Source organism: Varanus komodoensis, unplaced genomic scaffold (assembly GCF_004798865.1).
Source record: "Varanus komodoensis strain SLA01 unplaced genomic scaffold, ASM479886v1 scaffold165, whole genome shotgun sequence".
NCBI lineage: Eukaryota > Metazoa > Chordata > Lepidosauria > Squamata > Varanidae > Varanus > Varanus komodoensis.
In genome coordinates this window covers 143114-168497 of record NW_025335487.1, presented here as the reverse complement: position 1 = coordinate 168497, position 25384 = coordinate 143114, and the positions used below count along the sequence as shown (strand labels likewise).

The 25384-nt window shown below is 55.8% G+C and overlaps 3 protein-coding genes and 1 long non-coding RNA gene across 4 annotated transcripts; 2 read left to right on the top strand and 2 right to left on the bottom strand.

Annotated features, from left to right (window-relative positions):
- Positions 1 to 4285: 4285 nt before the first annotated feature.
- On the bottom strand, positions 4286 to 6816 carry LOC123021469. Its single transcript, XR_006414324.1, has 3 exons — positions 6447 to 6816; positions 5597 to 5732; positions 4286 to 5268 (listed from the first exon to the last, which is right to left on the bottom strand). It is a non-coding gene; the product is annotated as an uncharacterized LOC123021469 (long non-coding RNA).
- A 373-nt stretch (positions 6817 to 7189) lies between these two features.
- On the top strand, positions 7190 to 9132 carry XBP1 (X-box binding protein 1). The gene is made up of 5 exons (XM_044426196.1): positions 7190 to 7470; positions 7557 to 7653; positions 7739 to 7882; positions 7958 to 8160; positions 8798 to 9132. Exons 1-5 carry the CDS (start codon positions 7304 to 7306, stop codon positions 8985 to 8987), a joined length of 801 nt encoding a protein of 266 aa, XP_044282131.1. The 5' UTR covers positions 7190 to 7303; the 3' UTR covers positions 8988 to 9132.
- A 1753-nt stretch (positions 9133 to 10885) lies between these two features.
- CCDC117 (coiled-coil domain containing 117) lies at positions 10886 to 14935 on the bottom strand. Its single transcript, XM_044426197.1, has 5 exons — positions 14877 to 14935; positions 14697 to 14765; positions 14279 to 14458; positions 13436 to 13576; positions 10886 to 13120 (listed from the first exon to the last, which is right to left on the bottom strand). The coding sequence occupies exons 1-5, from the start codon at positions 14927 to 14929 to the stop codon at positions 12868 to 12870; spliced, it is 696 nt and encodes a 231-aa protein (XP_044282132.1). The 5' UTR covers positions 14930 to 14935; the 3' UTR covers positions 10886 to 12867.
- A 762-nt stretch (positions 14936 to 15697) lies between these two features.
- On the top strand, positions 15698 to 25299 carry LOC123021476 (solute carrier family 2, facilitated glucose transporter member 11-like). The gene is made up of 12 exons (XM_044426198.1): positions 15698 to 16730; positions 17673 to 17771; positions 19377 to 19537; positions 20209 to 20333; positions 20737 to 20866; positions 21032 to 21180; positions 22140 to 22327; positions 22959 to 23069; positions 23187 to 23288; positions 23531 to 23603; positions 24326 to 24453; positions 24855 to 25299. Exons 1-12 carry the CDS (start codon positions 16470 to 16472, stop codon positions 25053 to 25055), a joined length of 1728 nt encoding a protein of 575 aa, XP_044282133.1. The 5' UTR covers positions 15698 to 16469; the 3' UTR covers positions 25056 to 25299.
- The last annotated feature ends 85 nt before the right edge of the window (positions 25300 to 25384 follow it).

Below are 25384 nucleotides of genomic sequence, written 5' to 3'. Positions count from 1 at the left end.
TCTCCCGCCGTGGCGCCTCGCGCGGGCCGCCCGGCGCAGCAGGATGCGGCGCTGCCGCGGGTCGCGCTGGAGCGGGTCCCCCAGGGCCCGGCCGAGTGGGCCTCCGCGGCCCGAGGCGCGGGGCTGGGGTGAGGCGGCGGCGGCGGGCCGCTTCGCGGGGGCACCGCCGGTCCTCGGCACAACCGCCGCCCGCGGCCCCTGGCGGCGGGGCTCTCTGCGCCACCGGCTGCGGCGGGCATCCCTGGTTAGGGCCCCGTTCCCATTTGCCCGCGGATTCTGTCCCTGCCTTGCGTCAGGGCACCCACGAAAAGTGGGTGACGGGACACCCGTCAGTGCCTGCTAGGGATGTCCAGGGCGGGAAAGCGCCGAAGCACTCGGTCCCGGAGGAGCAGAACTCCGCGGGAAGCCCCCGCTTCTCTGGCCCACTGGCCGACCCGGTGGGCTTTGCTCACTTCTGGAGAGAGAGGACAGGCATCTTAATACAGGCACCAGATGCCTCATAATTGCAAAAATATGACTGGGAATAAGTTCTGGAGAACGGCAGAGTGAATGACTCTTTGGAAGCTGGACATAGACCTGATTTTAACAAGGTCTATTAAAAGCAACATTTCCAAACTTTGGTTTGTTTTTTAAGCCTGATGCTATTCAGAGGGAAACCAGAGGGGTTGGAGGGCTAGAGTGTTGTTTGCCACTCTGGCCTGCTGTATTCCATATTTTCTTATGCAAGAATTCTCAGGTAGAGCTAAAATGGCCAAAGGGAAACACACAACAGGAAAGATGTAGAAAGGGGAATGTGAGGAAAGGAGGAAGCCCTGGCAGCCACATTCAGAGAGCAGCACAAGGCAGCATCCAGGAGCGCCAGCGCCCTGGTCTGGGAGTTGGAATGAGAATCGCTCCTCTTTGCCTTTTCCCTTCCAGTGTTCTGCTGCCACCAAATGGAAATCTTAATTTTGCCAGGCTGCTTTTGTCAAGTAGCCCAAAAATGCTCTGAGTGTCCTGTAAATATCTTCAGGTAGTATGCAGTACATATCCTACAAAAAGGAGACCTCATGTTCTAAAGAATATATTTAGAAAATGTACAGAAGTATGGTAACAAAGGCTTTAACATTGCAATGGTTACACACAAAAAACCTTAAGAGCAAAAGTGTAAGAAATAGCCAGGCTAAGTGCATCCAGCAACTTCCTAGCCAGACTGTTCCTTCCATCTAGGTTCTTCCCAGCAATATCTTATTTTCGGGGTTCTCGGGTTTTCAAGCATTCATCTTCTTTCTTGCATCCAGTTGTCTGATTTTCTTTCATCCCTTCTCTCCCTCCCTCCTTTTGTTCATTTGTTCATTCTTGACTTTTCATAAGTTAAGGCTAGCTAGTACTCTTGTAATTTGTGAACAATCAGGAATATTCACTCTTGGTCCCAAGTTCCTTCCGATGAGCTTGTCTGTCTGTCTGTCTGTCTTTGCAAACACTGGCATGAAACCCCTGCATTTGCAAACTGAAACCTCTAATTCCTCTCAGAGCAGCTGTCTGTGCACCCAAAAGCTGAGCTGAGCTACAGTCAGACCTTTTGCCTACTGCTCCCTTGGTCTGTAGGCTTCATGGGAACTGACTTCAGACCTTTTGATTCCAGCAAATACAGAGAGGAAAATATTCAAATTATATATGAAATTGTAAGACAGCTTGATAGGCCAGCACAAGCAAAAAGGGTGTCAGTTGAAACACGCTGGCCTCTATCCAGTGGGCTGCACAGGTGGCAAGGCCCACAAGCAAAAACACACACACCTGCTTGTGATACATCTCTGCTTTTGCATACTGAAACTTCCCCAGTTACATTCTGTCATCATTTCCTGAGCAGAACTCTCTCTTTCCTCTTGCATCTCTGAGGCCTAACACATGAATCTTGTTTCCCTTAGTCAGTCTCATCATGTGTACACTCTACACATGAGGAAAGAAGTGTACCCTTCCCCTTACTGTTTACCTAATGCAGGCTGAGGGCAACTGCCATGGGCAGCCTTCGCTAGACTGGAAGCACCTCCAGGATGTCCTGATTCCTGAAGGGAAACCACGGGACCATTGCTCAAACCTTTACATTCCCATTTGTCAACAGTTCCAGGCAGTACCTTGAGGGGAGGGCAGGATCGCCATTCAAAACCCAGGAAAATTCGACCATTAAAGAAAACGAAGGCCTGCTAGTTTAAGGCAAGAGCTTGCCCAGCTTTGCCAAGCCAGGCAATTGCATGCTCAGGCCTCGACTGATGTGCCCCAGATGACATGCTACATCCCCGACTGTACTCCAGTTCACATCGACTTCCTGTGCACCTGCTCTTTCCTTGGTCAGCAGAGATGCAGCTTGCTGCTCCTGCCTCCTCTTGCCTCGTGGAGCACGTGGCCTTCCTGCTCAAGAAAGGCTCCTCTCTCCCATCTAGCTGCTGATGCAAGCAAGCGGCAAGAATCAGTGCCCAGGAGGATTCCTCCAGCGCAAGAGTGCGGCTCAGGTGCCAGGTCCCGAGCACTCCGTTCTGCCCATCTGGATTTGGGCCTGAAGGACTGAGGGAAGATGGGGTGGAGGGTGCAGTAAGCAAGCGCAGCTTGTGACGTTGCACAGTGTCATTACTGAGCTGCCTGATCCCAGCTGGAACTGCCGAACTCTGGTCTACGGGCTCAGCTGGGCCTGATCCAGCCATGGGGCTTTCTGAAGTTCCTCTGGAATCTCAGAGATAGATTCTCAGAGCCGCATTTTGGCGACTTCGGTGAAGCACTGCAAGTCTAACCCAGTTGGCAAGAAGTGAAAGACTAGGACTCCTGTGGCAGCTTCCACGTGCTCACGCAGCTGAATGTGAAGCTCCGAGACCGAGTAGCTGAAAGGACGGGCGCACAAACACACGGCTCCTCAAGATCAGAAGCCAGGCCTGCTTCTAATTCTGCTGATTGGCTTTGCTGCTCGGAGTGGAAGAGTGTACAAGATGAAAGCATATCCCAGAGCTGGGTGGGGCCGAGCCACAAATCCAAGTCTCTGGGACAAATGGGTGCCAGTGCACCTGCAGTTTCCTGTTGTGTGTGCACGCGTGTGTGTCTGGCACTTTGGCCCCTCATCAGTACCTGCTTGCCATGGTACGGATCTCTTTTCTGAGGGGTGGGCTACAGTCCTGCTTGGTGCCAAGAGTGCAGTAATTAGGCTCCCTCTGCTGGTGGATTTTCTAAGCTAAGCAATGCCAGTTGTTCCAGCTCAGGGTGGCCAAACTGAGGCTCGGGAGCCGCATGCAGCTCTTGTGAGATTATTTTGTAGCTTGTGGCTTGCCACCGGCAAGCACCCACTTGCTGCTCGCCACCCACAGCCACCACCTGCAGGCACCCACTTGCGGCTCTCACACATCCGGCATTTACCAGATGTGGCTTTTCCATCGAGCAAGTCCGTGCACCCTTTATAGCTGTTCCTCAGAGGGGAGTTGCTCCACCTCTGCATCATTTTAGTTGCCCTTCTCTGCACTTCTTCTTACCCTTTTCTAGGGAAGGCAACCAAAACGGTACACGGATAGTCTCCAGTGTGATCACACCACAGATTTGTCTAAGGGCAGTGTGATACTGGCAGTTCTACTTCCAATGCTTTCCCCAATCATCCCTACCATGCAGCTTGTCTTTTTCTCAGCAGCCACGGATCGGGCCAATAGTTCCATCAGGCTGCAAACTGCAAGTCCAACATCCCTTTCTCGGCCAGTCCCTGCTAGCTCAGATCCCACCAGCCTAGAGCTGAAGTCAGAATTTTCTGCCCCAGCATGCTTCACTTCACACTTGCTCAGAGTGAACTGCATTTGCCATTTTGATGCTTGTCCTTCTGGCTTGGAGAGGCCCCTCTGGAGCTCCTCACAACCCCCTTTTACACTACTGCCTTAAATAATTTGGTGTCATCAGCAAACTTGGCCACTTCACTGCTGACCCCTAATTCCAGATATCTATGAATAGCTTGGAAAGTATTGGTCCTAATACAGAGGCCTCTGGGAACCCACTGGTAACATTCTTCCACTGGGAGAATTTACTAAGTATTTCTGCTCTCTGCTTTCTGTTCTTTAACCAGCTACTGATCCATAAGAGGACTGCCCCTACCTCCATTTCATCACTGTTACGTATGTTCATGAGCCTTTGGTGAAGTAAGAAGTGAGATAGTGCATGTCTAGCTCTCATCATATAAAGGACGTGCCGTTTAATCCTAGTATGACGAGAAGCAGACAGCAGGCCATCCTTTCAGAACTACCAGAGGGTCTCCTACAGAAGCAGAAAGAATCAGAGACATGTCTTATTTTGGGCAGCGCAAGTCAAGAAGAGAACTTTTATTTCATCATTTTAAAAATTCCACATTGGATAAATTGATATTTTGCTACATTGGCACTTTATGCCTACTACTGTAATTATGAACCAAGTCTGCAGAACGTGAGCTTTTGTTCATTTAAATTAAGGATGCTTGAATAACTGGTTACATGTTTTCTATTCCTCTTGTAAACTACCCAGCATCTATGAGAATGGGGCAGTATATAAAAATTAAAATAAATACTGCAGGGTTGGATGCTGGGTACAGTGTTCTTCAACATTTTTAGTAATGTTTAAGATGAGGCGGTACAGGGAATGCTTAACAGATCTGCAGATGCCTTTATGGCCCTTCCAACTGTATTATTTTCTTAATCTACAATAGATAAGGTTCTCTGATATCCAGTGGCCTGAGTGTGATCTGATTGTCCAGGGCCTCAAAAAAACAAACAAACAAACAAACAAAAACAAAAAAAAACACCTGCATCAGAAACAAGAATACCCTGTAATGAGCTCCATAGTCTCAGCTTTATCCAATATGGAAAAGTCTGCCCTTTGATGCTTACAGTTAGTTATTGCAACACCTGGCAAGAATCTTATGTTCAGAAGCAATTTATTTTCCAAAATCCTAGGGACAGCCTGGGGAAAGACTGCCCACCCCCCACTATCCCGACAGGGTGTTTGGTATCTCATCCAGCAGAGTGATGCCTCCTTTTCTGCTGAGGGACGTCCCCCATTCCCTCAATGGGATGTCCCATTCCCTGGGACTGTGGCTGGTGCTTACACTGCACTCCCACCAGGCAGACAGCTTCCGAGGAGGGAGGGAGTTCTGGCCAAACTCGGGTGCACCGGAGCTCACATCAAGAAGAGCCTCCTAGGGAGCACTGGCAAGGCCTGCTCCTTCACCAGTCACAGGAGGTCAAACGCTGCCCTGTGGACAGGACTTCTCCATAAGCATCGACAAGTCTGGTCCCACTGTCAGGAAAATTACAAGAGGGGACTTCTGTGCAGCTGCTGCTGGGAACGCAATCAGCCCACACAGGCACATGGCCGTGCCGCTACCCCCTCTGGCGTGCCACAAAGGTCACCAGAAACGGGGTGAGGCTGGCATCCTTGTGTCACTTCAGGCGAAGCCATGGCCCAGTTGCAGACAAAGCGACACTGCTGACCATCTGGCTGTCACCTACTCCCAACTCCCTGGCCTAGAAGCAAAGCCCACACTCCTACTGCTGCATCTTCTGGATGTCTGCCTAGAGCCCTTCCTCTTGCACAGACTGTTTCATGGTCTCGCACAGCATATTACCTTTTCCTTGTGAGCTGCCTTGCTTCCTCTTAGAAGGGGGGAAATGATAAAGAAAAGCAAGGGGACCAACGCAGGAGGAGGCTGCACCTGCACTCTGGGTTGCTTCGGCTGTCCTAAAGGTCAGTTCCAGCTCGGCCTAAGAGACAAAAAAGCTGGCATGTTACTTGTTCTCTGCTCCTAGCCCCTCATTGGCAGCAGAAAAGTGAAGGTCCACCAGACCTCACAGGTGTGTTTACCCCTCCGCCCTTTATGCGAAGAGATTCCTGCTCTGAACCAGGATATGCAAACAAACGGCCATTTATATGAACAGAGAATGCCAAGACCCGAGAAGCACAAGTGGCTCTTTCCGTAAGCAAACTGGTTCAACCTGCTCACTTTGGGGCACGGCCGGGCTGACAGGGAGCTGAAGCAGTTGCCAGAACATAAAGATATTCTGGTTTAGCCCAACAGACTTTAGTCCAGTTCACATGGTGTCCAACCAGAGTCCCATGGAAATACCACAAGCAGGACAGGGAGCCAACCTCAGTTTTCAGCCCTTCTCCCCCAGCGACTGATGTACAGAGGCACAGTGCCTCTCCCATCCAGTCTTCTCCATGAATTTGCCCAACTAGTGTCTATCACTACATCCTGTGGGAACAACTTCCATAGTTTAACTGTACACTATGTGAAAAAGTCCTTCATCTGCCCTGGATCTCCTGCCAACCAGCTGAAGGTGAGGGTTAGGGTCTTGTATCAGGAAAGGGACTATCTGCCCCTCCAGTTTCTCCACACCCCACATATTTGACACCTTTAGGATGTCTCCCCTTATTCACAGTCCCGGCTGCTGGAGCCTTTGGCGGGGTGGAAGTACCTTGGCTCCTAATTGCCCTTTTCTGCACCTCTGGTTCCACGTGAAGTGACCAGGCCGGAGCACTGTATTGTTCCTGTGCTCGTACCAAAGATCTGTGCAGGGGCAGCATGACACGCAGGCTTCTCTTCAGTATCTTTCCCGAGTATGCCCAGCACGGAGCCGGATCGCCTGCCCAGGCTGCCTCACTTTACTCTTGCTTGCTCTTGTTTTCATCTTGCTCCCGCCAGCTCGGCGACAACCCTTCGGAGCTCCCGCCAGCGCTACCTCATGGCGCCCAGTCTACCCTTCGCCGCCCGAGCCCCTTCCACGGAGCCCCGCGAGGCACGGAACGCCCGAGGGCGGCTGGCTACGGCCGCCTGCGCCTCACAGGGCCCTGGAAACAGCCCCCTGCCCTCGCCCCAGGCCGGCCGGGCCCCCGGGGGAAGCCCCCGGGAGGCGGGCGGGCGGCGAGCGCAGCGCCTGCGGCCCGAGCAGCCCCGCCCCCAGGCCGCCCCGGAGCCCGCGCGGTGGGCGGGGCTTGCGCGCCGACGATTGCGAGGGTGGGGGAAGGGCGGGTGGCCAACGTGGCGCTCGGGCGGGGCCGCCCTGCGTCCGTGAACCCGCCCCTCCGGCTGACGCAACGTCGACCCCGCGGCCGCCCCCTTCCCCGCCTTCCAATGGGCGAGCGGTCCTGCCGTGTCGTCACCGTGCACTGACCAATGCGGACCGAACACGACCTTAGATATGTGGCCGGGACGCGCGCCGAAGCACTGACGACGGAGGAGGAAGAACCGCCGTGGGGCTGAGTCCGCCGCAGGCCGACGAAGACGAGCGCTGTGGCGGCGGCGGCGGCGGCGGCGAGCCGGCCTGTGCCTCTCATGGCCCCCCTGCCGGGCCCCGCCGCGCCCCCGCGGCTCCTGCTTCTTCCGGCCTCGGCCGCCCAGGCCTCTGCCCCGCCGCCCGGGCCGGCCTCCACCACGGCCTCGCCGCCTCGCAAGCGGCAGCGCCTGGCCCACCTCAGCCCCGAAGAGAAGGCGCTGCGCCGGTGGGTGGCGGGCAGGAGGGAGCGGGGAGGGTCCCGCGGGGGACCGCTGCGCCGGCGCTTCCCGGCTGATTCTCCTCTTCCCGCAGGAAGCTGAAGAACCGCGTGGCGGCACAGAGCGCGCGCGACCGCAAGAAGGCGCGCATGGGCGAGCTGGAGCGGCAGGCCGTGGAGATGGAGGCGCAGGTGGGCGCCGGGCCGGCGGGGGAGGCGGGCGCGGGGGCCGCTCCCGCGTGCCAGTGCTGAGCCGCGCACTCGTTTGCTTCCCCAGAATCAGAAGCTGCTGGCCGAGAACCGGCTGCTTCGCGAGCGCACGCACCGCCTGGCGGCGGAGAACCAGGAGCTCCGCCTGCGCCTCGGGCTCCCGGCTCTGGAAGGGGGCGCCCACGTAGTAGCAGCAGAGGCATCGCTCAAGGTGAGCGGCGGCGCGGCGCGGCGGGGCGGGGGCTGTAGTTCGAAGGCCTGTCTGAGCTACGCTTCCTCCTCGCAGGTGGAAATGCAGGAGCCCTCCGAGGAGGAGGAGGAGGAGGAAGACAGCAGGAGCAGCAGCATCGAGACAGCGACCGGGTCCGCTGAGTCCGCAGTACTTAGACTACGTGTTCCTCTGCAGCAGGGACAGGCCCAGCAGTCGTCTGCCTTGGTGGTGGCAGCCTCCACCTGGATTCAGATGGCCTCGATTCTTCAGATTCTGAGGTGAGCACCTGCACACACTCTTTTGGCTGGCCTGGGAGAAGCCAGCAAAGCCCACTTTACGTAAGGCAGAGCACAAGCACCAGCCACGTGGCTCTTTATGTATGTATAAGGGGTCTTCAAGAAGTTTGGGTGCAATTCATAAGTTTTGCAGCCATCTTAACAGCACGACAACTCTTACACTAAACTGCAAGGGCAGCTGGCTTGCCAGTCCCATGACACTCTTGGACATGACCAGCTACTGCTCTTCCTGTTCTCACTATTTTCAATGAAAATATAAAAGTGTGGAAACGTTTATGAAGACCCCTTGCATCTTTAAATTTATAGGCACCTGAATAGCCTGACAGGAAGGACTCATGGTTTCCTTGGACTAGGCAAGGTTAAGGTGGCAGCCTCTTGCAAGGAGGGAGGAGATGCTGGATCCTCTCCTGTGTTCAACTTTTGCTCAGCAGAGCTGAAGCCTGTATTTTTCTCTGGGGGGGGGGTATTTTCTTTGTCTTCTCTTTATAATAGCCACCCACTGAACAAGGCACAGGAACTATTTCCCCCTCCCCAAAGACAGGGAAAGTGGGGAGGGATTCCCAGCTGTCCTTCGAGGGCTGATTTCCTATTCTAATGTGGGGGCCTCTGTCTTCTACAGTCTGATCTCCTCTTGGGCATATTGGACAGCCTGGATCCAGACCTGTTCTTGCGCTACAGTGGCCCTGAGCCAACCTGCTTGGAGAAGCTGCAGCAGGTGGTGTGCGGAGGAGAAGCAGCCTCCTTACCAGCCTCCCCCAGTTCCTCTCTGGGGCCCACATCACCCAAGCTGGAGGCCGTTAATGAACTGATCCATTTTGACCATGAGTATACCAAGCCATTCTTCCTGGAGATTGTGCCAGAGGGGGGCAACCATGCCAATGTGCTAGTGAGCACAGAGGACGCGGCCCCTCCTTCCCCTTCTGTACTTAGTGCCTCCTGCCTCCAGTCCCCCGTCTCTGTCAAGGAGGAGCCTGTGGATGTCCTCTCACCTGAGCTGGGCCTCTCACACCTCTTCTCCGGGCAGGGCCCCCCTTGTCTGCTGGGTGCTTCCAGTGATTCAGGTTATGAAGGGTCCCCCCCTCCGTTCAGTGACCTGTCTTCTCCACTGGATGCCGAGTACAGCTGGGAAGAGGCTTTTGCCAAGGAGCTGTTTCCACAGCTGATCAGTGTGTGAAGAGCATTTGCCCACCCCACCCAAAAGGACGAGGAACATTTTTCTTGAAAGTGTTTCGGCAGAACCTTAAGTATTGCTCCATTCTGTTCGTTGTATGTGTCCAGCATTTGCCTAAGTAAATGGTTAGCAAAGTCTTTTGTAAGAAGTGGAAGTCTTGACTGAGGCAGAGGGCAGATACTCCTGTGAGGAAGAGTCCTAGTTAGGCCAATGTTCAGTATGGAATTGCTCAGCCCTCTGAGGAGACTCCCAGTTCTGTAAATAATGGGTCAGTGTGGGATAGCAATCTTTTGTAAAAAAAATAATTTTTTTTAAATGCGTTTATGAAGTAGGTTATTTTCCTGATGCATATTTAAAAATTATGCAATTAAAATGCAGTTGTTGCAATTGAAGTGTGTATATCGGGAGCAGGGAATACAATATTGTACAAAGCATGATTAAACGTGCCAGCAGAGAGAGGTCATCTATGTTCCAAATTTGGGGGGGAGGGCAATCCCTTATGCCAGGGTATTAGAGCGGTCTGCTGAATGTTCCCTTAAGATGTTCACTGCACAAAGGTGGTGGAGTGAGTCAGTTCTGAGAAGAGGAAATGGACTGTCAGCAGTACGATGGGCAGAACCTGTGCAGGTGCTGTCTGCTTCTGCAAGACTCACTGGGTTATACTTCTCATTCTTCTGGGCCTCTCAGGGTTGGCACACGACGCCTTCCCCTGAAGCATGATGCAAACTAGTGTTGGCTAAGAAGTCATAGAATACTGGAGTTGGAAGGGGCCAGGGAGGCCATTGGGTCCAACCCTTGAGGGAGGAGGCTGCCTGCGGCTGCTGGCCTTGCTGGCTGTGAACCCCCTCCTTCACCAGCGCCGGGCAGTTGGAGGCCCTGCACTCGGCCTGACTGAGGGGTCTTGTGGCGACTGGCTTGCCTCTGCATGTTTGGAGTGCTGGATTAGGTGGCCCGCCGGCCTGATCCAGCAGGGCTCCTCCTGTGCCCTCGGCATGTCAAAAGCCCTCATGTCCCATGGCCATTTGCTTGCCGCAAGCGCTGGGGGGGCACTTTGTGCAGCCATTCCTGTGACCTCTTGCCACTGCTCCACTTCCTTGCAACATTGGCTGTGAAATCAGAACAGACCTGAGGCTGGAAACTGTTGCGCACTTGTGTGGTGTCGCTGTCTGGCCCCACAGCAAACCTGCTGTTCTGTACAGAACTTGTTGCCCTCTCTGCCTCTGCAACATTTAGGGGAGGATCCTCTAGCCCAGAAACGGTTTCCCACACGGTGCCACTGGGCCACAAAAGGGCAGCGGTGGGACTTGTGCTCCGGGGCTGAGAAAATGGTGGGCCCAAGATGCATGTTTCATGGCATAGATTTCAAGGTTTCATTGGCCTAACTGCCCACCTCCTGCCTTGAATTTAGACAGGAAGCGAAAGGGGTCATAAACACTGGAGCGAGCGACTTGAGCAATAGATGCTGCAGCCTGTATGGGAAACCGGTTGGGCCATTTCTTCTGTGGTGCTCGGCAGCAAGACCAGCACGCCGCAATCTACAAACATTAAAAAAAGTTTATTGACATATAAATTGTGATTTGGTCCAACAGAAGACAGACCACAATCTAATGCTGCTCATTTCAAACACACTCAACTCCTCTGGTGTGACACGTTCCTGTGAGGAAACTGAGACAAGCCTCGGTTACAAAAACAAATTGGCAAATTACTCATCCATCTACTACTCAAATTTTTCACTAAAAAAATATTTTTCAAATAAGTTTGAGCGATATGCAGATCTTTACATATTCCCTGTGTAAACTGCCTTCCAATCTGGCAGCTGCAAGTCTGTGTGAAGTGAGGAAAATGAAGAGGCTGATAAATTACTTGGGTAACTGGAAACCTTAGGCTTTCTTCCCAAAATTAAGCTTAACCAACATAAGTAGCAGCAGCCGTGGTAGAAAACGGCACAGGCCAGTGGCCCTTCTCCTTGACATAGGCCCAGTCCAACTCCATGGCCAGACACTTAGGAGGCTTTGTGATCCAACCGACACAGCAATACAATCTCCTGGGACAGACTAAACTTTGATCTCGGGTCTCCAAACACCTTAACAATTGCTTTCCGGTGAGCCAGAGAGATTTTGGTCGCTTTTCCTACAGGTTTGGAGACTGGAAGGGCTGGGCCAAAAGTCCATTCAGATGGCAAGTTCAGGAAAGAAAGTGTACAAGCGACGTGATGGCATTTTTGCAAGAAGGAAAACAGGCTATGTTGAAGCCAAAGCGAAACACCTTTGCCAAGGATCAAAATCAAGGTAAAAGGTGTAAACATTACACAAGGTTTCTTTCAGATTCTCATTAAGTTTGGAAAAAAATGGCATATTAGCTGTGAAAACTTTTTCCATATGATGACAGGCAGGTAGGAATTCAGGAAAGCCCTGCACCAGCCAAAAGGACTGAGCACCACATACCTCACGTACCCCAAGACCCAGTCAGGTAAATGAAGCCGGACAGGAAAAAACGGCATGGTGAAAAATCCTTCCAGAAGAAAGGTCTGCTGATGCTGCCCTGCCAAGCAAGCCACATTTATGGAACACTCCTTCCAGTCTCCTGGTAGCCTGAGAATCTTGTGCTTTTCCTGTGAAAAGCAACTCCCAGTGCAAAAGGCCCCGACTTGGAGGGAAGTATTTCTGTGCTCTCCCCAGTTGAGCAGTTCTGCTTGTGCCGCTGTCTGGCTCAAAGCAGCTCCTCCTCGAGCACAAGCTGCAGGGTGGAGGGGACACGAAAGCGGATGTTTTCAGAAGGTTGGTGCTTCCGTGGCACAGTTTCTGAGTGCAGTTGGCCATCTGAGACAATCCAGCCATGATCAGTGGGCCTCCTAGCTGCAGGTCTCACTGTAAGCGTCTCAGGATAGCAATGGAGGGCACACAAGAGGCTTCTCTTGGCTAAAGCACCCCCAAAATCAATTCACGTGTCACATTTGCTTCTCAAAAACCCAAGCTTAGAGGCCTGCCACCTGCTCCCTAAGCAGGTCCATACCCTCCTGCCTCCAGGCGCAATTCGGCAAACAGTCACATTTACTCTTCCTGGTCCAGCTTGCCCTGCTGGACTGGCCAGTTCGTGGCAACAGCCAAAAGAGGGTAAGCTGCAGTCCCCCTGGCCCCTTCTCACAGGCACCCTTTGGGCCAGGTGAACTCCAAGGCTCCCCAGCCCCTGCCTCTCATTTTCAAGCAGAGCAAACCCTGCTCCAGCCTGAGAAGGGCTGTGCCTCAGCAGACAATTAAAGGTGACTAGGGTCAGAACATCACAACCAGAACTAGGATGTTACTCTAAGAAGGCAACAAAGAAAAGTCACAGGTAAAACACACAAAACCCTCGAATTTGTTTCCCATGTCAAAGACTTGTACCAACCCACTCTGAATTCTCTCTAGTATCACTCTCAAAACAGCGTGCGTGCCTGTGCACACACGCACACGCCCCCTGCAGTCGCAGCTCGGCTGTAGCATAAAAGGCAAGCAGTCACAGCGCCCCAGGTCCCCCTCCGCCTACAACTCCATCTCCTCCTCTATCCCACCACTGGGCCCCTCCGTGCCACAGAGGGGGGCCGAAGGCAGATCTGCTGGTTGATGCTGTTCGGGGAACGTCTGTGGGTGGAAGGCAGCTTCGAGGGCTGCTGCCTTGACAAGCTCCCGTTCTGTTTCCATCAGCTTGTAGTTCTTAACAGAAACAGACTTTGCTCTGTCAGTGAGGAACTCTGGGAGAGGTTTCCACAACACCAGCTCCATGGAGGGACGGCTCCTAGGTTGGGGAGAGAGCTGGAATCAACACCAGCCGCTGCAGAGGACCTGAAGGGTATATGCCCCCCATCATGAAATCAAGGCTGCTGGGCAGTTTCACTCATTCAGGAGGAGGCTGCCCCATGCTGCTCCCTCACCAGGGCCGCCCTGAACACCCTCGCCTGGTGTAAGGCCAGACATAGTGGGGGGCTGCCCTTCAGCCGCTGGCACTTAAGACCAGCCTGATGCCTCTCCACAGCCCTGTGCTGCCGCGCTGCCCGGACCCCTTCCCAAGCGCCAGCATCTGCTCCCTTCCTGCAGGCCCAACACCACTTACATGGACTCAATTATTTTCTTTGTCAGGACTTCTTGGTAATCCCTCTTCAGCCCGGTTTTCAGTGTGTCAGAAAGGACGAGAGTGGGCACGCGGCTCACACTCCCCTCCGCAAGCACGTCGTCGTCGTCGTCGTCAATTATTCTGGCAACAGGGAGGGAACACTTGGAACGGCCGCTGTCCCTGAGAAGACGGGCTTCTCTGCCTCACAGCACATGGCAGGGCATGTAGCCCAGAGGCAGAGCCCAAGCCCTGTCTGCACAACTCAATGCCAGGCAGCCTCTCCAGACAGGATTAGGGAAAAGTCTTGCCTGGAACCCTGCGGGGAGACCCGCTGCTGCTGCCCATCAGAGTGCACCAACCTGGGTGGGACAGGCCTGCTCTGTCTCAGGCAGCTCCCTTGCTTCTACAGGCAGGTGCAGAGGCAGGCAACCCCTAACCACGGCCTGCACTGTTGAAGCAAGCGGTCTAGACTGGCACCAGCAAAAGCCAGCATAGAAGGGCCTGTCGCAGCCTCTTCTCAGCAGGGATAAGGAAAAATTTGTAGCCACACCACCAAGCAGGGCTCTACTCTCCACTGGTGCTTACTAGAAATAGTACTGCTTATGCAAAAGAAGCACTTTCAACAAAGTGGGCTTCATTTGCATTCACACAAAGCATTCGAGCTTGCTGCTTCAGCAGCCAACCTGCAAGACTAAGCTCTTTATAAATCTGGCAAGTAACGCTCTTCTGAACCGCATGTCACACGAGCAACACTGGGTCTGCTCTCTGCCCTGAACCCAGCCCCCTTCGCAACATCTTTCTTACTGAGCCCTTGCCAGAGGGGCAAACCCTTGTGGCACCCACCTGTCCTCGATCTCCTGCAGCCTCCTGTGCATGGCATCACCCAGCTGCTCCCCCACTGCCTGTTCCATTTCTTCACACAAGATCTGGGCTGGGCAGGGCTGGGCTGCCACCTGGCTGGCTGGCAGGGTCCACTCCTGCTCCACTCCTGCTTCCTTCATCCTCTTCTTGCCCACCGGACAGCTGGGGAAGAAACAACTCAGTCCACACTGGGTCATCTGCAGCTGCAAGCAGGTCTATGAAGCTGACGCAGCCTTGCCCATTCCTCTCACCACCCAGCCACCTGCTTGCGTTTGCCCGGTGCTGCAAAGGGAAAGAAGGCTCTGCCCTGCCTGCCCCCGCCGACTCCCTGCGGGGCCAGTGCTGGGGGCTGGCCGAGATAGCGGCCCACCGATTTCTTCGGAGGGAGCCTCTCACTTACTCGTCCAGCTCTTCCTCTTCCTCGTCTTCCTCCCCCATCTTGTGCCTTTTCCTGCAGCTGAGCAGCACCCTGCAGCAAAGAGAGCAGCGGCCTCAGCGGCGTGGCTGGGCCAGCCCCGTGGAGCGCATCGCCAGGTGCTCGGGGCCGCCCGCGCGCCCGCCCGCCGCCTGCCTCGCCTACCTGGATCGGCGGCGGCCGCCGCAGCTCTTGGGTGGCAGCCACCCGGGAGGCATTCCCGCGGCCGCAGGCCCCGCGGGGGCCTCGCGGGCGCTCTGGGGCTGCAGGAGCCCCGGCCTGCGGCGGAAGCCGCCGCCGTGCCCCAGCCCGTCCAGCGCGCTCGGCGGGTGGAGACGGCGGATCATGCTGCCCTGCCGCGAGGGCCGCGGCGGCGGGGGACGCGAGCGAGGCTCCGCGGCCGGACTGCTGCTTTGCACCGGACAAACGGGCGCCGGCGCGCTCGCGGTTTCCGCCGGATACGGGCGAGCAGGCGAGCGCGGCCCGCAGCAGCGAGGCCTCCCTGGGCCGGCTTCGCCGCCTCCGTCCCGAGCCTCGCGCACGCTGGGAGCTGTAGTCCTCGCGGGGCGGGGCGGGGCCAGAGGCATGCCGGGAGCGGCCGCCGGAGTGGGCGTGGCTCCGGCCTCCTGGGCGGCCGCGACGGGCTGGGCCAGACAGGGCGAGCGTGCTGCGCGCCCGCTGCGCTGCCGGTCCTGTCCTCGCTCGGCGCGGCACCCTCCCCGTCGCTTCCCGCGCCCCCCGCGCCGCGGCGGCTCCCCGCCCTCCGGCGGCCCCTGCCCGTCCCGTCCGCGCTCCGCGCGCTGAACGGTCCCGCCAGCGAGGCGTCGGCGCCTCAGCTCGCGCGCGCCTCCCCGGGGCGGCGGCCCGCGCCCCCCGCTCCAAAGAGGCACCCCGCTTCCGGACTAGCCGTCACAGCAGAATGGGGGGAGGGTCTCATGGGGATGGGGACAGAGAAGCTCCCGAAGGGCAGCTGCTGGGCAGTAACAGCTGCCGAAGGCAGCCCTGGAGGAGGACCTTCCACGGGCAGTGGCAGCAACTCCCGCCAAAAGCCCTGCCCTGGACAGCCCTGCTCATTCTTGGGGACTCGTGGCTGTGGATTCCTTTGACTGACCCCCCTCACGTTTAGTCATCCTCTGCCTTACTTCAGGCACATCGTGAGTAGGAAAGACTCGCTGGGAAAGACAGTCATGCTAGGGAAAGTCAAGGCATGTTCCTTTTACCTTTTCATTTACACCACCTTGACTCGCCACCTCCACTTTCTAGAGACTTTTCAGCAACTCCCAAACAATGGCTAGTGTGGAAAACCCTAAGCTGGGTTCTTGCCTTGTCAGGCGAAGGTTGCTTAGTAACACAAGGGATCCAGACAGAGCTGCCATTGTTCCCAGGGCTTATCTTCCCTTGGGTAAGCCCCTCAAAAGCACCAAGGAGCCCTCTCCTCCCATGGTAGTCATCTTGGCAGGGAGCAGAGAGGAGCGGGATCAGCTGAGAGCTGGCTCGCTTATTGGTGCTTTGGTGGGTCACTGGGTGGGAGAGCAAAGATGAGAAAGCTGGCCATGCACTGACCCCATCCACTCCACTCTCGGCTCCCATCCCCTGGCATGCAGTCAGCATCCGGGCACAGGGCTCGGGACTCAGGGCAGGATGGATGATCACCAGGTAACAGCCTCCTCCCAGTTCTGGCTTCGACTGAGTTATCTAGCAATAGGAATGGGGGCCCATAACAAATAGCAGCTAATGTGCATGTCTCCCTGAGCGACTATGACAAATGGACCCTTGAAAAGGCTCTTTGTGGGAAGCGCCAAATGCTCTGCTTGCTGGTGGGTGGTGGAGAGTCTGCCCGTAGAGCCCGGGGCCACTGTGGGTTGGCGTGGTGTGGAGTGCTCTCCTCCAGCAGTAGCCCTCCTAGCTCTGTGCAGTGCGGCATCGCCCTGCTCTGTGCGGCGGGGAGGAGAAGCGACCTGCCCGTTTCTGAGGATGGAGCAACAGCCACTGCTGAGAGCTGCAGAGCACCCCAGAAAGGTAAGCACCTTTGCCTGCCTCCCAGGTGAGCAGCTTGCCAGGACAAGGGCTTGTACCTTTTCAAGGAGCTGCACTGTGCTTTGTAGCTGAGTCCTGGAGTAGCCAGCTAGGTATGATTAGTCAGACGTAAGCCACACTGAGTTTGGTAGGATATGATTATGAAAACCATGTCAGGAATTTCACTGGCACCAGAAAGTTTGTTAAAAGTTGTGGGATGTACTCCCTTCCCCCATTTGTGTGCCTTAGGAAAGTGCAAATAAACTTCCAAGGGAGTTGGACCTGAGAGGACCAACTGAGGCACGCGGAACTGTCTGCACTGGTGCTCTCACTTTAGATGGGACTCTTGTGGGCGGCTGGTGATCTCAGTGCTACTTAAATTTGTCCTCGTGTAGCCAGTTCTCATAGGTCATTCAGCAGTAGGTCCACCCCGGCAACTGGGTGAGCAGGTTCTTCCCCAGGACCATGAAATGTTTGATGTGAGTGCAGTGGCGGATCAATGTGTGTGTGAAGAGGCATTTGCGCTTGGCTACCGCACTTCATATATGAGATTCAGGAGAGATACAAAGACAACCCCTTTTAAAGAAGGCAGCGCTTTGTGCATAAATACCTCAGTCGGCTTGTTGTTGAAATGGCTGTATACATCCTAGCTAGCTAGATTTTTAAAGTCTGATTTTTTTTTAAATTAATGAGAGGGAAAATTATTTGGTCCAGTATAGTGTTACTTTTTTCTCTATGGTAGAAGAAGGTTAACCACCTGGATGGCACTGTCAGTATGTGAGCAATTTTTATATGTAAAGGACTGCTGAGGCAAATTGTGCCTCCTCTTTGAAGATCTGAGCACTGCCTGGAGAAAGCAGCTGCCTGGAGAGGCTGTGTGCAGTCCCACACTAGAAAGATTCAGGGTGAAACTGGGCAGCCCTGAGTGGGTGGTTTCTTTCCTAGCTGCCCACCTGGACACTCTTCTTCGCTGTATGTGCTGCTGGCATCGGGGGGACCTTTCAGTACGGGTACAACGTTTCCATCATCAGTGCTCCCACAGAGGTAAGACCTGTCCGTCCGTCCATCCTTCCTTCCTTCCTATGCCCTGAAGAAGGTGTTCTTCAGGATTTCTAGACCCAGTTCCTCAAGTCACAGAAGGGTCGGAGAGGACATTCCAGATGTTTGCATACAACTCTCCCCTGGTCCAGGAGTAATGTCTTTGATCGCGGGGGCTGAGCCTCTTTGAGCGCAAGGATCGGACTGCATTCCAGAGAAGCTTCTGGGGCCACCCTCTGCTTAAAGCTCGCAAGGCCAGCAGCTGACTGCTAGGAGAGATGTTTGGCAGAGCGGCACAAAAGCTGAAAGCCTCCATACTGGTGCTGTGAAGGCAGTGCAGCCGTCTAAGCCAGCCCAGAGAGCGGCAGCATCCGCTCTCCTGCCGCAGTGTAAACAGCGATCAGCCACCCGTGGGGCTGCCTGATGGGGACTGGCGGCTGGAGAGACTGCTGCTGTCAGCCCTCATGGCCCAGCCAGACTCAAGCATGTGCCATAGCGCAGAGCCGAGTATGGGCCACTTAACCATCCACTTGGAAAGGAGAATGTAACGGCATTCTCTATTGGCTGTCACTTGCCTTCCACCCCCATATGCTATTTCCAGCATTTTGGAGACCAAAAGAATCCCACCTCTCCACCTACTGACCGATTTTAATGGGCACTGGCCTGGCCATTTCCCAAAAGCTGCTAACTGCCTGGGAGGTATTTCTGTCTAGTGCTATTACAAGTCAAAATGCAAGCTAGAGAGAAGAGAGGGGAAGGGAAGGAAGGGGGAGCGCTGGCTTGGCTTCCTCTGTCAGCTGATCCCCTTTCCCATTAAATGGTGCTGTGTTGGTTTACTGGAACAATTCCTGCTTAATGGGATTGAAAGCAAAGTAGCCGTGGAAGGGGAAAAGCATGAGACAGAAATGGGCAAGGCAAATGTGTTAATGCCTTTTGATCTGGGCTCTGCTGTAGCCATGGCAAGAGCTCAGCTGATGGCCCATGCAGGGTTCCCACTGCCAAGCAGTCGAAAGGACACCCCCCCCCCGCCCCGCCACACACATGAGCACCAAAGCACAGCTGGAAGGAGCATCCCTGTGGGCAGAGTGGCTGCTGCAGGAGGAACCAGAGGCCTCAGGAGAGGGACTCTGGCAGTGTGCTTGGGGCCTGTGGCAACTGGGGCAGGGGCTGCGACCCAGAGCCAGTGCCAGCCTCGGGTGTGTGGGGCAGGCCAACTGCCTAACCCTCTGGCCTGAGTTGGAGCCCACCCTTACCCCGGAGCAGGGCAGTGCCCTGCTTTCTTGCCCTTGCCCTAGAACTGTGAGCATGGGCAGATGCTGCCGTGGGAGTGGAGCCCCCCCCCATGTGGGCAGGAGAAGGGGGAAAGGGCCCTGTGGTGGAGACGGAGGAAAGGGCTCCGTGCCTGGCGTGAAGGTGGCAGTCACCAAACACGCCAGTACCATTCAGGGAGTGGAGCACACGGGCAGCCTCAGGCCGCCCTGCTGGTGCCCCAGAGCGTCTCTGAGGAAGAGCCCTGCTGGGTGAGGATGAGCCTCACTCCCACTCCCTTGGGAATATGGAGCAGAAGGGCACACTGGCTTCCCTCCCTCCCTCCCTCCCTCCCTTCTCCAGCACATCCACAAGTTCCTGAATGAAACTTGGCAGAGCCGCTACCAGGCCGAGCTCAGTCCCAGCATGCTGACCCTCCTCTGGTCAACCATCGCCTCAGTTTTTTCTCTGGGAGGGCTGCTTGGGGCGCACATCGGAGGCAGCCTGGCCATCTCGCTGGGAAGGTGAGTGCGATCCTCTCCCATTTGCCTTGCAGGGAGTGGCGTTGCTGGCCGAGGCACCACTTCCTGGAACAGAAACGTGGGCTCCCGCCCACTCTTCGTCTTGCTGGGCTTTTTTCCAGCCCACTCCTCTAAGGAGCCAAGGGCAGCGTGCACAGCTACTTGCCACCATTATGACCTCACTCCACCCCTCTCCGTGCTCTCTGGCTTAGGAAGAGTCCTAGTGCCACCGGTCAGAAGTCATCATTTTGTTTCTTTATTAGATTTATATCCTGCTTTTTTTCTTACAAAGAACTCAAAGCAGCGAATTATGCAGCTATTCCACTCTTTTCTCCATGAAGGGTTTTCTGTGTAAGAAAAAGTATGGGGCAGTGGGAAAAACATGCCCTCCAGGGATTCACTTCCATGTCGTGCTTTGGGTGCAAAGGTGGGGGATTGGTTCCAAGGTGAGGACTGAAGGCCCCGTGTTGACCACGTGTGTCCCAAACGCCATAGAACCTCTGCTGCCACATTTGCTGCTGACAAAGGACACAGGGATCCCTGGGCCTGCGGTGCGACTCTCCCAGGGTCCCGTCATTCATCCCTCTCTCTGGCAGGGTGGTGGCTCACACGTCAGGCTCAGTGCAGGGCACCTGCTCATTTCCTTTTCTAACCCGCCTGCCCGTCCTTTGTAGGAAAGCAGCGCTTCTGATGAACAATTTCGTTGCCCTTCTGGCTGCGGTCCTGATGGGAACCAGCTTCTCCACGGGGCTCTACGAGCTGCTGATCATTGGGAGATTTCTGATTGGGGTAAACACAGGTAAAGGGCAGACACAGCCTTGCGTTTCGTACCTGGGCAGAGGCAGCCTGTTTGTCTGGGGGCTCACACTTGGCCACTGCAACTGCACGATTATGAGCGGGGCCTGTGGGAGTATGTGGGGTTGCTGTGTGCACGGGGCCTCGTTCCTCTCCAGCTGCTTCCCTCCTTGCTCCTGCGTGAGGCATGCTGGTCTGGAACATGGGCAGCCTTTCTGTAGGTGCTGGGCTCTGAGGACCTCTGGCCTCTTTTCCTGTGGCCAAATCACTGCTGGCCACGTACACTGAAAGTGGAAGGGGCAGCAAGCTTGGAATGGTGTGGTCGGGTGCTGCCGTGGGGCGGCTGGGCCGCAGCGCTACAAGACCCGGCAGGAGGGGCCGTCGCTGAGCTCCGCTTTCCATTCCAGGCATCGGCCTCTGTGTGCAGCCCCTCTACATCGGGGAGGCCGCCCCCAAGCGGTTGCGAGGGGCTATGGCCATGGGCAGCTCCATCTTCTTGACAGTGGGCATCCTGGCCGGACAAGTGGTGGGCTTAAGGTGAGCGCCGGAGGCCCTGTGGCAGGCTGCGGAATGTGAGGCCCTGCGGATCCCGGGGCCGGTGGCGCAGCCTCTGGCTTGCTGCCCAAGAGCGAGCTGGGGCCAGCGGACCAGTCTTTGCCGCTGCACCAGGCCTGGAAAGGGCTGTTCCTTCCCGCTTCACAGGGAGTTGCTCGGCAGACCAACCTACTGGCATTTCCTGCTCTCAAGCTGTTGCATCCCAGCCTTCGCCCAGCTCTTCACCCTCCCCTGGTTTCCGGAAAGCCCCCGCTTCCTTTTGCTTGACAGAGGGGATGAGCTAAAGTGCATCAAAGGTAAGCCCAGCTGCTTGCCTGCCGTGCAGAATCGTTCATCAGGGTGGGAGGAAGAGGCGGCGCGGAGCAGGGCCTCTGCCACTGCGCTGGGCCTCACCCAGGTGGGCCTCCCCCTTTGCAGGGGCCGCGGTCTCTTCCGCCCAGCTCTCTGCAAGCTCCATCGGCTCTGTGCTGCTGTGCACATGCCCTGCCACTGGAGCTGGCTTGCCCCTGAACAGCCTGCAGGAGATGGTGGGGCTGGAAGAGCCGTGACCTGGGGCACGGCCTCTTCCCCATCCCAGAGAAACCGGCGGCCTCCCCCTCCAGCGAGCCCAACCAGCCACTTTTCCCCACAGCATTTACTCCAGTCAGAAAACAGCCATTGTCTTCCTGTTGCTGCAGGACTCTCATGAGATCTCAGCGCATGGCCAGCACCTTGTGATAGCTCCGTCTTGTGCTGAGGTCCCATGAAACCCCTGGAGCTGCGCAGTGGGAACTACCAGCCTGCCTGGAGCCCCTTGTGCCATGGCAAAGGAGTGGCAGCCGAGGCCAGACTGCGGCTGGCAGCAGCAGGGAGAGGGGGCTGCCCTGCAGTGGTGCTGGCGGAGAGGGGCGAGGGCTTCCCCGGCCATGGTGTGGCCTCTCTTGCTTCAGGCAGCACCAGGCCCACCCGCTGCCCACCTGGGGCATTCGGTACGAGACACACACGGACTGGTCAGATGCGGGTGCCCGAGGCAGGGCTCTGTGCAGCCCCCGCCCAGGCTGTGAAATGCCACCTCTGCGGAAGAGAAATAGCAGGAGGCGGCTGGCCGGCCTCCTTTCCTATGGGACTTCCGGGAGGGAGAACGCTGCCTGTGAGAATGCAAGGCACACTGCTCCTGTGCACCCCCCTCGGAGTAGCAGGATGCCCCATGCTCAGGAGCCAGTTTGGCACTGAGTCTTGCTCTTTTCCTTCTTCCTTTCCTTCTCTCCCTGCCCAGCACTGAAGCGCTTCCATGGCCCTTTGCACTATCAGATGGAGCTGGAGGACATCCAGAAGGAGCACTTTGCCCTCCATGGAGAGAAGGCCAGAAAGCTGTGGGAACTTTTCAGGGACCGAAGCATCCGATGGCAGCTCATCACCATCATCCTCATGACGATGGGCCAGCAGTTCAGTGGGATCAATGCGGTGAGCCGCCAGCAGCCCCTCCCCACTTGGAGGAGCTTCCTCGGCCAGCCCCGGGGCAGAGCGGAGCATGCCTGCCACACCCCGGGCTGAGCTGTGCTGCCTCTGTCCCCACCGGCACCTCGGCATGGTGACTGGAGAAAGCACCTGGTGCTGTTAAGCCGGCAGGTCTTCCGTTGTTCCAGGAATTCCTGGCTGTGCCTTTTCGTAGCCGCCTGTGTGAAAATGGTTCAGTGCTTCCCTCTGGGCCAAGCCTGGCTGGTCGGGACAGTCCTCCATAGTAAGCCACATTAACTTCAGCCCATGGCCACCCCACCCCGTGACATGCCCAGCTGCCTGCAGGTCTGCAGAGCCCTTTGCATTTGGGCTCGTCTTGAGGCTTGCTCTCTGCTACTGACTAGCCCACGGCCAGCAATTTCCCAGCCAGCGACCCCTGAAGGACTGGGGACCCTTCGGCGGAAGGAGGCAGAGCTTCCAGGGCCCAGCAAGGGTGCATCATGCACCTCAGGCTCTTTGTTTGGGGCATGGCAGACTGATGCAATTGCTTGAAAATAACTCCCTCGCTTCCCAGTGGCAGCACTGACAGGCTGCAGCCTGGCCGCCTCCTGGTGACTTATCGCCCGCTTTGGTGTAGATTTACTTCTATGCAGGTTACGTGTTTGAGGAGACTGGGATTCCCCAGGACAAGATTCCCTATGTGACGCTGGGCACGGGGGCGTGCGAGTGCCTCACTGCGCTCACCTGTGTAAGTGGCGAGTTCCAGCTCTTCCGGTCTGCACATTTTGGACCCCCAAGCAAGTCCTCCCTGGCTGTGCAAGCGAGAAAGTGAAGCCACCCCCTCTCTCCCTCCCCACCCCCGCAGGGCCTGCTGATCGAGTCCATGGGCAGGAGAGTCCTCATCCTGGGCGGCTACTCCCTCATGGCTCTGTGGTGCGTAGTGCTGACCTTCTCGCTGACGTACCAGGTAGGCCTGGCATCCCATGCGTGGCGGGAGGCACGCCCCCGGCGTGGACGCGGCTGGTCCTGGTGGGCTGTGGGGTGCCGCATCTACTTCCAGGCACCCAGAGCGGCTGTTTGCGGCCAAGGAAAGCCGCTGGGCTGAGGCTGGGGTCGTGTCCCCGTTGCCGTGCTGGGTCGGGACTTTCGCTTTGGCCACTGGGTAGCCACAGCGGGGGCCAGACTCCCTGTGTGGCGCTCTCTTTCCAGCAGTACTCGTGGGTGCCGTACCTGAGCATGGCCTGCATATTTGCCTTCATCCTGAGCTTTGGCCTTGGACCAGGTAGCACTCCTCTTTCAGAATTTGGGTTTGGGCTGAGCGGGCAGATGTCTTCTGGTGCCAGCCGCTCGTGACTGAATCAGGTATTCAGACCTGGCTTTTCACTGGAAGGCAGCGACAGCCCCCAGGTGGGTGCCACAGCCCAAGGTGCTTGAGGGCAGGTGCTGAGTAAACTCACATAGCAGTTGAACTGAATGGGTAAGATGGAGGATAAACATGGCCGTTCCTCCATCCAGACAGCAGTCGCTTGACAGGCAGGCTGCAGCCACGCTGTTGGCTTGCCCTCTGCCCTGCAGTGCATGCGTCCTTGTTTGCACCGGTTGCGTCCACTGGGCCTCAGCGGAGATGTGCAGCTGCCGCTGAGCACATTTGCGCCCTGCTGATGCTCCAGGGTGTGCACACGGGCAGGCAGGCAGGCAGAGGGGCGTGGGAGGGCCGCCAGGGCATCTCCAGCCTGCTTTGCTTGAGGCAGGGTCCTTCAAGCCACTTTCTGGGCGATAGCTGTTCGTATGCATTTCTGTCCTTGCCTTTACACCCCAGAACTCATTTTTCATGCCCATATTTTCGGATATAGTGAGTTACAGCCATCTCTTTTTAGCAGTTTTTTGGCACTGGAGTAAAATGGACAAAATCTAGACACTGGTGCTTCCTGCATGTTTCTAGCCCACTGCTTCTCAAAATAATGTTTATCCACATCCCGATTTCTTCTGGAAACTGATCTCTAGGTGGAGTGACGAACATTTTGACTGCCGAATTGTTCACGCAGCCTTCGCGACCTGCCGCGTACATGATAGCCGGATCAATGAGCTGGCTGAGCTTCTTCACCATTGGGATGCTTTTCCCCTTCATCGTGGTAGGTGGATGCCTTTGTCAGCCGGCCTCCCACTGGGTCACTGCCTGTTTCTGATGAGACTGTTCTGATCCTGCCTGGGTGTGCAGTGTTGCTCCGCTCATATATTTAAAGCGTTGTATCCTGCTCTTCGGTTCCTGTTGTGAGCCACCCCAAGGCTTCATTGCGATGGGGGTGGCATAAAAATGTTTTAAATAAATAAATGGGCTACAGTAAAGAAACAGATACTCCCTTTCCACAGTCCTATAATTTAAGTGACACAACAGCAAAGGAAAAGGGGGCAGAAGGGAAGAGGAATAAAGCAGCTGCCTTTGCTCATTTTACCAAGAGTGTGAGAAAAAAATCACAGTATTTGGGCTACATGAACTAAGATACCTGGTGTGTTTGTGTGTGTTTGTTTGCAGAGAGGCCTCAAGCAGTACTGCTTCATTGTGTTTATGCTCGAATGCTGCTTGATCGCAACCTTCCTCTTTTTTATTATCCCGGAAACAAAGAACAAAACTTTCCTGGAAATTAAGAGAGAATTTCACCAGCTCAACTTCCTCAAAGCCAAGGAGCAAGATGGAGAACTGTGTGAGAGAAACCACCTGAGCAATGAGTTGTAAGGGGCAAGACGGGTTGGTGGGACTCATCCTGGCCACAGAATGCGCATGCTCAGTGGCCTCTGTGAGCCAGCCAAGGTGAGCAGGCGGGGCGGGGGGGGCTCCCACCAGTCCTGCTCCCGTCAGCCTTGCCACTCTTGCTGCCCGCCAAGCGCGTTGTAGACGAGGCCCATTTCCCTCTTGAACCCATTTTATAACCCAGAGAGCAAGAATTCAGTTCAATAAAATCAGCCGTTGTGCAAACTGACTTCTCTCCTCATTGTGGAACTAGTAGCCCTGCCAAAATACAGGTGTGGGCTGTCACAGCAGCAGCAGTGTAACACTCCAAAGGA